The 11,635-nt window shown below is 38.5% G+C and overlaps 1 protein-coding gene across 3 annotated transcripts in view; it reads left to right on the top strand.

Annotated features, from left to right (window-relative positions):
* The window catches only part of LOC127639924 (uncharacterized), a 13,073-nt gene extending 2,391 nt beyond the window's left edge, over positions 1-10,682 (top strand). The window contains exons 3-7 of one of the 3 annotated variants that reach the window (XM_052122262.1): positions 2,492-2,836; positions 3,669-3,800; positions 4,882-5,175; positions 6,210-6,521; positions 9,610-10,682. In XM_052122262.1, the coding sequence (XP_051978222.1) occupies positions 2,492-2,836; positions 3,669-3,800; positions 4,882-5,175; positions 6,210-6,521; positions 9,610-9,761 (1,235 nt within the window). In that variant the 3' untranslated portion in view covers positions 9,762-10,682. Of the gene's footprint in view, positions 1-2,491; positions 2,837-3,668; positions 3,801-4,881; positions 5,176-6,209; positions 6,522-8,937; positions 9,054-9,609 lie in introns of those variants that run through there. The other 2 variants (XM_052122264.1, XM_052122263.1) reach the window with 2 other exon arrangements.
* The last annotated feature ends 953 nt before the right edge of the window (positions 10,683-11,635 follow it).

The following is an 11,635-nucleotide window of genomic DNA, read 5'->3' as shown; positions in this document are numbered from 1 at the left end:
TGTGTGTACATTCTCCTTTAACAGTTTATATGCTCTGATGTTTGCTGTGGTTTTGGGTTATTCCATGTGAAATTAACCAAATCTGAGAAAGTTCCCCTGATAAAACTATCAAGGGTGGCTGAAGTCAGCTGTTACTCTTTAGGAATCGTCCCGCCAATATCTGTGTTATTATAGTTAATAAATACTGAAATAAAAATAAAATCTGAAGCTACTCAAATACTTTCATAAAACCAACGAAAGTAATGAATTCAAGGCCATTTTTTTATTTGTATAGTTTTTGGTGACTATGGGTAAAGTGGGACACTTTTGGAAATGTTACTGTCTTTGGCACTTTTAATTATGATCCAAATGGCACATGACATTATACCTTTATGGGAAGGTTAGGATGTCTTCTACCTCCTGATGTTTTCTTATAGACATTCTGGACATGTGTCCAGTCACTTCTGCAGTTCACTGATCATATAATACTGTATTGTGATTTTAATGTTATTTTGATCCGTTGTGAAGTTCTGGAGGATCATGATATTAGTCATTAGTTAGAAATATGTGTGTTTGTGTTGTGGTTAATGGCAAGACTGGCCATTTGTCAGAATCGTGTTCATCATCTCGCTTTTTTGAGTCGAAAGATGAAAAATAAAGTCAAAATGAATATTGTAATGAGGATTTGTTTACTGGTTGTTTTGTTTATATATTTGCAGTTAAATGGTAAAAAGTTGATTTTACAGTTTTAGTGATAAACTTCATTTCAAATGAGAAATAACCCCTTTACACCAGACTGTTGTTGTTTATTCACTGTTCAGCCTGATTGTTTTATTATAATATTATACACAAGCAGGGGCTAAAAATACAGCATCAGTTAATAGTGTGCTAGTGTGACCGGTCGGATTGGATTTCATGTCTTTGTTTTAATCTTTCGTTGTGGGATGGGTGTGACACATGTCATTGCATATCTGTTACGCATTTATAGACACTGTCATCATGAAAAACTTAAATGAGTGTTCAAAACGTATTTTTCTGTTATTTCATTGTAATTCTGGCCAAATTTCATATTCATAAATGCACATTTACTAGTAACAAACACGATGTTCTCAGTGAGTGAAGTCACACTATATATGACACCATTAAGACTTTAAATATATGTCTTTATAATGACGTATGTACATTAACCCCCCACACACATTTTTTGCTTATTACCAAATTATTACCAAAAACAACAATAAATAGTTAATTTTTTATGCTTTTATGCAACCTTTTCTAAGTAATAATAAATATGAGTCGGAGATAAATACAGACTGATACAATTATTAATTTCTGACCTTGGAAACCTTTGACCTTCCCATGTACAGAACTATATGCTCTGTTTTATTTGTATGTTATAAGTAACCTTTCAATCGTAAATTAAATTGTACAGTATAAATTGTTTGGTTTGTGGAAAACACGTTCTAACACTTCTAAATGTTTTATCGGCCATTTTCTCAAAATGACATTTTGCACACCTGCCGAACGTGACGACTCGTGTCTCATAATCGGTGAAGCCACATAATTCCACAGACCGCTTCCTACTTGGAGTAGCTAGACATGCTCTGAGGGATTTTTTGATATCTTGTGTCATTTTCCTTTTATGTGGTATTATATGCAAATAAATGGGTGAATATCTTGTTTTTTAAGTGTATTTTAACATAATTAACTGAGAGAACAATATTTTGACAAACGCCTCTGTAGATTACCAACCACTTAGTTATTGATCACATTAAAACAAAGCAATAAGTTCTGACTTCATCTACCATGTCAATATTGTGTTTTATGTAATGTGCAAATTGGTGCATATTTAATTAGATAACACTTAATTTGCATATATTAATAGGGGAGACTAAAAGTCCCAATACAAAATAATCTTGTATTTTTGGGTATATTCATCTGGTCATTTCTCATTCTGATAGAAGAATGGGATTTTTTCTTTGCCTGTTCACCCGTAGTACCTCCCCTTAAAAGTGTTAAATACACGCCTCTAAAAATAATGTTAAATGTGTATAATTACATATAGCGTATCATCTTTATTTAAAGCTTCAATGACAAAAATAAACTTTCTGAAAACAGCTTTCTGAATACTCACCTCGTCTGCCATTGGTTAAACAAAAGATAGTTTGTAGATACCTCCAACTCACGCCATTGGTTGAGTCATTGTTTTTGTGTTTCTATGGACGGGACATTCAGGACAATCACAGGATTTTCATAGCACCACAGAAACACAGTGTTTACAGTTTTTTAGCCAGTAGCTGACTCTGAATATTATGATTGCACATGAGAAAGTATTTTAACACAAAGTTACACCCTTCAGCTTTAATTATGATAATAATAATAATAATAATTGAATGACTAACAATCTCATTAGGATGTTCAGAAACTATTTTGACGGAGGTGTTTAGTAGGGTGTCAACAGAAATACACAGTAATTATAATTATATCTGTGTATGAATGAATATTCTTGTAGATTCTCCACGAGTGTCTCGTGAACAGACAGAAGAACTGAAGACACTGTCACTGATGGAGGGCGATCCCGTCACTCTATACACTGATGTTTATAAAACATATGGAGATGAGCTAATACTGTGGAGGTTTGGATCTGAAGGATCTCTCATAGCTAAATGTGATCTTGAGGACAATAATATCTCATTATCTGATGATGCCGATGAGAGATTCAGTGGCAGACTGCAGCTGGATCAGACTGGATCTATCACCATCACAAACAGCAGAATCACCGACACTGGACTTTATCAACTACAGTTCACCAACAACAGAGAGACCAAATACAGGAGATTCACTGTTACTGTCAGTGGTGAGTAGATCAGTACATTTAGTGATGCTTATTTAGTTTAGCGGGGTGAATAATGTTGCATCTTCAAAGCTAGTTTGCACTAGATTTAACTAAAAAAAGGATTGAAAACTGAAAGTGGTGAAACTTGTGGTCATAACTCTCACTCAGTGAATATGTAGGTCAGTGAAACACAAGCACTGTTAGAAGGATGGACATCAGACTAGTGTTACACAAGTACTTACAGACACTTATTGACCAGTGAAATCAAAATGAATGTTTTGATGCTTTTAGTCATAATCTGTTAGCATTGATATCAATGCTAATGTACTTATAAACATGGACAAAACACTTTCAGAAGATAGTCTCTCTCTCTTCCAGCTAAACATTCCCAGAAAGATGTATGAGTCACAACTTACTTCATTTTATCCAATCAAATGCTTCTCGAAGGAGAATGGTAAATGGCCTTTTTAAGCCTTAACGGTATTTTTTACTTTACAATGCGTCTCATTCATTCTCATGTGCCAGTGGGCGTGGCCAACGGTGTGATGACACATGTTGTGGGTCGTGTAAATACAACCGAATAATGTCTCGTGATGTCATGAACACACAGTTTTGAAAACGATGGTGGGATTCATAAATGCTCTTTTTAGACTCAGGAGGAAGTTTTGAGTTCTGAAATTGACAGTATGTTTTTATTGGACAGTTAACTCTCAAATGTCTAAATATCAAGGAGAATTAGATTTTCCATTTCATGACCCCTTTAAAACTTACCAAGAAAGTTCACATCTGGTGGGGTTCATCCCGACCTGCCCCTAATGTAGAGACGCCACTGCTAATGATTTTCTCTCTTTAGCTGTTACAGATGCGGGTCTGTCTTCAGGTGCTGTAGCAGGAATAAGTGTTGCTGTTGTTGTTCTGCTCATAGCTGCAGCTGTATCTGCTGGATACTATTACTACCAGATCTCTGAACTAAAAAAACAAATGGGTAAGTGTTGCCTACAGCTGATAGAGAAAGAGAAAATGAATGAGATTTATCATGCTACAGTAGAGTGTAAGAGTTATAAGCATACGGGCATTTTCCGATGGGCCGACACACTTTGGGGCCGATCAGGGGCGGACTGGCCAGCGGGTGAAACGAGCGGGCCTGTGGGTCGGCAGCGAAACATGACAAATGGGCCGCGATAATCAAAAATGAGCCGCCGCATTATGCAGAACGGACCATCTACGGCGCCGCAATATGCAGTGGGTGTGAAACAGATAAAAAAGTTGTTGTTTTTACTCTAAATCTCCACTTTCACTTTCACATCTGAAAGAGAATTTTAAAATATAGATTTAGAGTTTGCTTAATTAGTCATGAAATACTGTTTTTTGGGCAAAGTTGTGTGAGTTAAGTAAAAGATCATCATAACGATCAAACGTGTTGTTATTGATTTATTACTTCATGGTGTCAGTAATACACCGTAATTAAAGGATGCCTTGTAGGATGAACATTTCTCACACTCTCCTGACGATGAGAAACATAAGCTTCATTATGACGATGTTTGTGATGATTATGTCTGGCGATGAAGCAACACCTCACACACTCAGTCAGGGCTGGTTTGGTAATCTGGCATACCGGGCATTTTCCCGGTCGGTTGACGCACTTTGGGGGCGATCAGGGGCGACTGGCCATCGGGAGAACCAGGCGGGCTGGCCACGCCACGAAATGAGCCGAAAGGGCTGCGATAAGCTGAAATGAGCCACCGCGTTATGCAGAACGGGCCACAAAATGGTACCGCGATATGACGAAGGGGAGCGATATTCAGAAAAGGACAGCGCCACAGATGTCCACAGACTGATGAGAAGAGGGAAGTTGATGCAGTTTCAGAGCCAGTAAAAAAGCAGGATGCATATGACAACAAACAAGTAGGGTGTGCAATGAAAAACAGAGTAAAAGTCAAACAAGTAACAAATATGAGTAAAAATAACTGTAATAATATTGTCTTGTGTTCTGTTTGCACATAAATATACTTGATGTTCAGTATTCAGTGCATTGAGAACATTCCCCTGTTTTAATGTCGATACAGATGAAAAGACAGTGTTAGTGATGAAGGGGGATTCTGTCCCTCTGAGCATTGATGATGCTCATATACAGTCAGATGATGTGAACGTGTATTTTGGAGACACGCTTATAGCTGAAGTCAGAAGAAGGAATATCGCATCACCTGTTAATGATGAAATCAGAGAGAGACTGCAGCTACATCCGACTGGATCTCTCATCATCACAGACACAGAATACACAGACTCTGGACTTTATGAACTGAAGATCATCAGCAGCAGCAGAGAGATCACATACAAGAGATTAACTGTTACTGTCTGTGGTGAGTAGATCAACTCTTTTAATGTCATTTATTAACGTCCTACTAAGTTCAGTTGGAAAACTATACATGACACAGGCTGATAGGTACATTTCCCGACACACCTCAGCGTAAACCAATTAGGGAATTACACCAAAAATGGTACTCACCTCAGCGGCTTCGATTCAAGTGCAGCCTTGCGTAGCTTTAATCCTCCTCCTCCTCCCCAGCTCCACTTGTCTAAATCTGCTTTACGTACTGTAAGGGGGGTTAAGAGAACAGTTCACCCAAAAATGAAACTACTCTCATCATTTACTCACCCGTATGCCTTCCCATGTTTGTATGACTTTCTTTCTTCAGCTGAACACAAACGAATAAAGAATATTTCAGCTCTGTAGGTCTGTACAATAAGATTGAATGATGATCAGACCTCTATCTTCAAAAATCACATAAAGCAACATAGAAGTAATCCAAATAAATAAGGTATACTGTAAATAAAATGTCTAAAGGGAGAAAACGCAGTGTTCTCGTCGTGATCTGGGCCTCACTATAGGTTGAGCGGTGCACAGAATGGGAAAACTGGGAATTTTTACTCCCTAGTATCCTTATGTTTAGGGGTAGGTTTAGGGATGGGCTTTATGGATAGGGGCTAGTAATTGTTAGGGCTAGGGGTGGGCATTCTGGAAAGGGCCAATCAGGGAGCGCGGAGTCTAATTCTGGGGGGGGGGTTGGATTTCGGCAAAACCGGTCTGGGCCACGTGGATGGAGGCTCGGCATCTCAAGGGCCATTGAACGCGAGGGTCAAAGCAGTGATGCTGTTAGTGATAACTGAAGCTCAGAGTGTGAACATAGTTTATAATACTCAGTGTTTTATTTCATTACCTTATCTAGGAAATCATGTTAAGACTTTTGACCAAGATCTGAATATCTATGTGAATATTCTCAAAATTAAATTGTAAGTGATGTGAAGGTCAATGATCTCAGTTTAATGTTAATTGAAGTTACTGACAGTGTTTTATCAATTTTTATTTGAGTAACTGTGACGTTTTGTTCTCCAGGTGAACTCGTCCCAATGCCAGTGGTGGAGGGAGGTTCTGTCACTCTAAACACCTTTACTGTAATAGTGGAAGATGTCATGGTAGTGTGGAAATTTGGAAACACTCTCATAGCTAACAAAAACACAGAGGATGAATCGATCTCATTATATGAGGATGTTCTTGATGGGATATTCAGAGGAAGACTGAAGGTGAACAAACAGACTGGATCTCTCACCATCACGAACATCGGACGCTCACACTCTGGAGAATATGAACTGTACATCACCAGCAGCAGAGCAACTGTACACCAGAAATTCAGTGTTACTCTCATTGGTGAGTAACTCAGTGCTGTAATTATCATATTTAAATGAGCACTCTGTCAACAGATTAATGCCCTGAAGTTTGCACTAAATTAAATTAGTGTTGATGCTTTATAATTATTTTGTGCAGTGTCAGATTAATAAAAAACTCACACTCAGGACCTTAGAGGACAAAAATATCTGCGTTAAAAAATGCCATAATAATATTATATATTAATATTATTTTCCACTTTCATTTAGTTTGATTTGTTTACATGGTGCCACTGTTGTTTATTTAAGCACACACGCACGCACACACACACACACACACACACACACACACACACAAAACACACTCTGATATCCATACCAACACACACACACACATGTAGTGTTTCCATGTTTTATGGGGACTTTCCATAGACATAATGGTTTTTATACTGTACAAACTTTATATTCTATCCCCTAAACCTAACCCTACCCCTAAACCTAACCCTCACAGAAAACTTTCTGCATTTTTACATTTTCAAAAAACATAATTTAGTGTGATTTATAAGCTGTTTTCCTCATGGGGACCGACAAAATGTCCCCACAAGGTCAAAAATTTCGGGTTTTACTATCCTTATGGGGACATTTGGTCCCCACAAAGTGATAAATACACGCTCACACACACACACACACACACACACACACTTGTATCTGCATCATGTATTCAGTTGTCCTGCAGGTTTCTATAATACAGTAAACAGAAAATAGGGGAAAAGCTTGTATTTGCTCCATAGGATAAACATGATAAAAATGGCGCCATCTGGTGGAAAATATAAATAATAAAATTTTTGAAGCCAGAGCTCCAGAATGAAAGTATAATATCATAGAATTCATGTTGTTAATACTTTAATGGCACCGGGATAAAATATTGCAGTTTTAATGGGGACATTTTTGTCCTGAAGGTCCTGAGTGTGACTATTGTGTGTACATAGTGTATTATAGATGTATTATAGGAACTGTTGTTGAAATATCAAAATTACCCCAAAAATACACATCTTTGGCTAAATGAATGTCATTGGCATTAACAGCCAAAATGATCATAAAAACAAAAATGTAAAAGACAAAAATGTCCTGAAGGTCGCACATGGGTTAATTTTGAGGAGGTATTGTATTACGAGTGCTTATCGTCGTGACAGTTTGCAGATTATATTTTACTGCTTTGTGTCGGCTTTTGTGAACCTGCACCACAGATGTCAGATGAGCAGATGTTGCATCTGTTTTAATAAGCTCCTCTTCATTTTCTTGACTTGTTATGGAGTCGTCCCGTTCTGTGGAGATGTTTTTCAGGGTTTGAAACATGATTGAGTAGCATGAGTGATCTGCTCTGGGGCGCTCCTGTAAATACAGAGCATCCCGCTAGACTCGCGCACACTTGCATGTTCCAGAGAAAGCGCACACGACACTCGCGTGAAACACTGATGAGCGTGCCGGGTGAAACACTGATGAGCGTGCCGGGTGAAACACTGATGAGCGTGCCGGGTGAAACACTGATGAGCGTGCCGGGAGAAACACTGATGAGTGTGCCGGGTGAAACACTGATGAGCGTGCCGGGTGAAACACTGATGAGCGTGCCGGGTGAAACACTGATGAGCGTGCCGGGTGAAACACTGATGAGCGTGCCGGGTGAAACACTGATGAGCGTGCCGGGAGAAACACTGATGAGCGTGCCGGGTGAAACACTGATGAGCGTGCCGGGTGAAACACTGATGAGCGTGCCGGGTGAAACACTGATGAGCGTGCCGGATGAAGCATCGAACGTGAGATGAATGTTATTGAATTTGCTGCCAAAAATTTTTCAAAGCCATAAAAGTGATGCCATGCCCACGAATGCCCATGCTGCACACATGGATATTTACATATCGAAATATGCACAATATATCTACGATATAGATCATATATACCCAGCCGTAATGAGCTGGTTCTTCATCCAGTTTAGTCTGTTTCTTTTTGAATGAACCTGTTTTGTTTTTTGTTTACATAAGAGCAGCTACTGAGTTAATCTTATACTGATGAGCACGTTATGAATGTTCAATGTCACAGGCCGGCTCATAGCCTGTGGCAAAAATGTGGCAAACAAAAAGGTTTTCTTTATTGTAAACCAAAGACTATTAACTTTAACAAAGGAAAAGGAATGAGGTGTGAAAATGTCATAATGTGAGGTGTATGTAAAGTGCAGGGATGCGTGAATCTGTGTGTGTGAACATGACTGAGTGGAAACTAAGTAAAACTACAAAGGAACAAACAAAACAGGATCATACCTGGAGGAGCAGAGAGAGAGAGAGAGAGAGAGAGAGAGAGAGAGAGAGAGAGAGAGAGAGAGAGAGAGAGAGGTGTTAGTGAGGCAGTTTACATACCCTGAGCCCAGTTGGCTCCAATAACTAACGACCCTCCTGTGCCTGCAGGAGGAACCGCCCCTGCAAGTCAGAGGAGGGGCCATGACATCAATCTGAAATCTGTTGAAGAGTCACAGTCCTGAAGTACAGAAGCACATAACGCAGTCTAAACTGTTGGAACTGGAACTCGTTGTTTATATGACAATGTGACTCAGTGGTTAGCACTGTCGCCTCATGGCAAGAAGGTCCCAGGTTTGAGTCCCGGCTCAACTAGGGGTTCACATTTTTGCATGTTCTCACAGAGTTTCCTCCGGGTGCTCCGGGTTCCCCCACAAGTCCAAAAACATGCAGGTTAAGTGAACTGGAGACTCTAAATTGCCCGTATGTATCTCATGCATGACAAGTACTTGCTTCTGTCACACACAACAGCTTCCTGTCATGTTTACACACTCTTCAGATGGGTTAAGTTTAGATAAGGGGTTTGGGTACGGGCATAATATTATTAAGTATGTCCTGAACACCTCATGTGCAGAACTCACGCTTACTTCATGCAATAGCACTAAAAACAAGTTCTCATGTGTGAACGTTTTAGGGTAGTATATGAATTACGATTGATCCATATTAAGTTGAAATATGCAGACTGTAAACTGATGTTTAAGATGAACATCGGGCAGTTATTAGTGTCTCTTATGGTGACTGCATGTTTCTGTGGTCATGTTTACGATGTTGTCTTTTCTTTAGGACGTTCCAGATCAGGCAGTGTGAATGAATCACCTGCGGAAAACGTGCTTGATGTTACTGAAGCTGTTCGTGATGGAGCAAATGAGACGGATCCTTTGTTGAACATCAATGCTGCTGTTGGAGTGAATGAGCAGCTGGGGACTTCTGTTTGAGTTCAAGGGCACTAGTGTGAATCACTTTTACATTATTAACATTATAAATCCATCAGCAATAACAACAACACAGTTGTATGGAGTCCTACAAGGCTCGATTCTGGCACCGGTCCTGTTCAACTTTTATATGCTCCCACTAGGCCAAATTATTAAAAGTACTATAGCTATGCAGACGACACACAGATCGATCTAGCCCTATCACCAAATGACTACAGCCCCATAGACTCTCTGTGCCAGTGCATTGACGAAATTAACAGTTGGATGTGCCAAAACTTCCATTAGTTCAAGCTGGAGTTTGTTCTGCAACTCTCGTGCCACCGAGTTTTGCAGTCAGACTACTGACTCCTTACTTTCAGTAACTAAATCAGACTATCATCTAAAAATACAGCTAGAATGAGATGTTTTGTATCCGGTCATGAGTTAGAGAAACTTGTTCATGCATTCATCACCAGTAGGGTGGACTACTGCAATGGACTCCTCGCCAACCTTCCCAAAAAGACCATTAGACTCCTGCAGCTCATTCAGAATGCCACTGTTATGTCTTTACATTGGCTTCCAGTTACATACAGAAGCTTCCAGAAGAGGTCAGGTGTGCCCCAACAGTAACTGAAAACACGTGTTTAACTGCATTTACTGACTGAACACTGCTGCTCTTTCTGATCGCACTGCATCAGTTTATTTCTGGATTCTTGATTTCTTTTATTAATTGGTGGAAAGTTCTTAACGAGAGTGGACGGGGGTTAGTAAAGACTATGAGACATTTCGGACCCCTGGAGCACCTGTTCAGTGTTTCCACATCCGAAACTCAGGGTCAAATGTTTATGTTCGTCTCTTTACTACTTGTTGAACATGTAATTGTATGTATCATTTACTGTCTTTATCATGTCTGTGTGAAGCACTTTCCATTGTGTATGAAAATAAACTTGCCTTGATTTGATTGATTGATTGATTGATTGATTGTACGAGTGCATTTCCCTTAACTGTCTGAATGAGCCGCTGGACGCAGTGAAGCTCATGATGTAGTTAAAGTTTCTGTGTTAAGCAAGTAAAACACAATCAGTGAAGTGCGACAGAGTTTTTAACAACATCTAGAAAACATCTGGTCAATTTAAACTAGAATAAATCATCTGATCGTAAGTAAAACATCGTTCTAAACCAGTTTTCTCAAAAAAGGCAAAATAAAAACACAATTTAACACTCGGAGGTGGTTTTGTACACAGTAAAAAATCAGTCAAATGTAAGATTTAGCGTGAAAAATATGTTTACCACATTTCAGGCTTTATGGGATGTATTTTTGATGCCTGTATATTTGACAGTATAATACCGTTTATATTATTAAATGATAAAGTTGATACAATAACCTTCTGAAACGGTAAAAATCTGCTTTTCACTTTATATTATATTGTTAATCACAGAAGTAATTACAGAAGAGCACATGAGGACATGAAGTTCATCAATAATGATCAATAAACATGACATCCGGATAACACATGTGATATTAAAATAATGCAATAAACATTAACTACATCAAATATAACAAATCCCAATTTATATAACTGATATTAAAAATAAGAAGAAACATAATTATTCCCATTAAATATAATGAAATGTGATGGGTCATGCAGAGAATTCTGGGAACGCCCGATTACTGTTTTTACCGTAATTTTAACAATAATTTACCGTAAAAGGACATTTTTACAGCATTTTATTGTAAAATTACTTGTATTTTCTTTTAAAATATATTATAACATTTTACAGTATATATTAATGTTTTCAGTATAAAATTTGAATATAGAAATATGAAATAAATGAAAATATGAAGTTATACTTTTAAATGCTGTGTTGAGATCTCTTATTTAAAAAGGACATTAAAT

The sequence above is a fragment of the Xyrauchen texanus genome, chromosome 48 (assembly GCF_025860055.1).
Source record: "Xyrauchen texanus isolate HMW12.3.18 chromosome 48, RBS_HiC_50CHRs, whole genome shotgun sequence".
In the NCBI taxonomy this organism is placed as follows: Eukaryota; Metazoa; Chordata; class Actinopteri; order Cypriniformes; family Catostomidae; genus Xyrauchen; species Xyrauchen texanus.
This window is presented reverse-complemented; position numbering and strand designations above follow the sequence as displayed.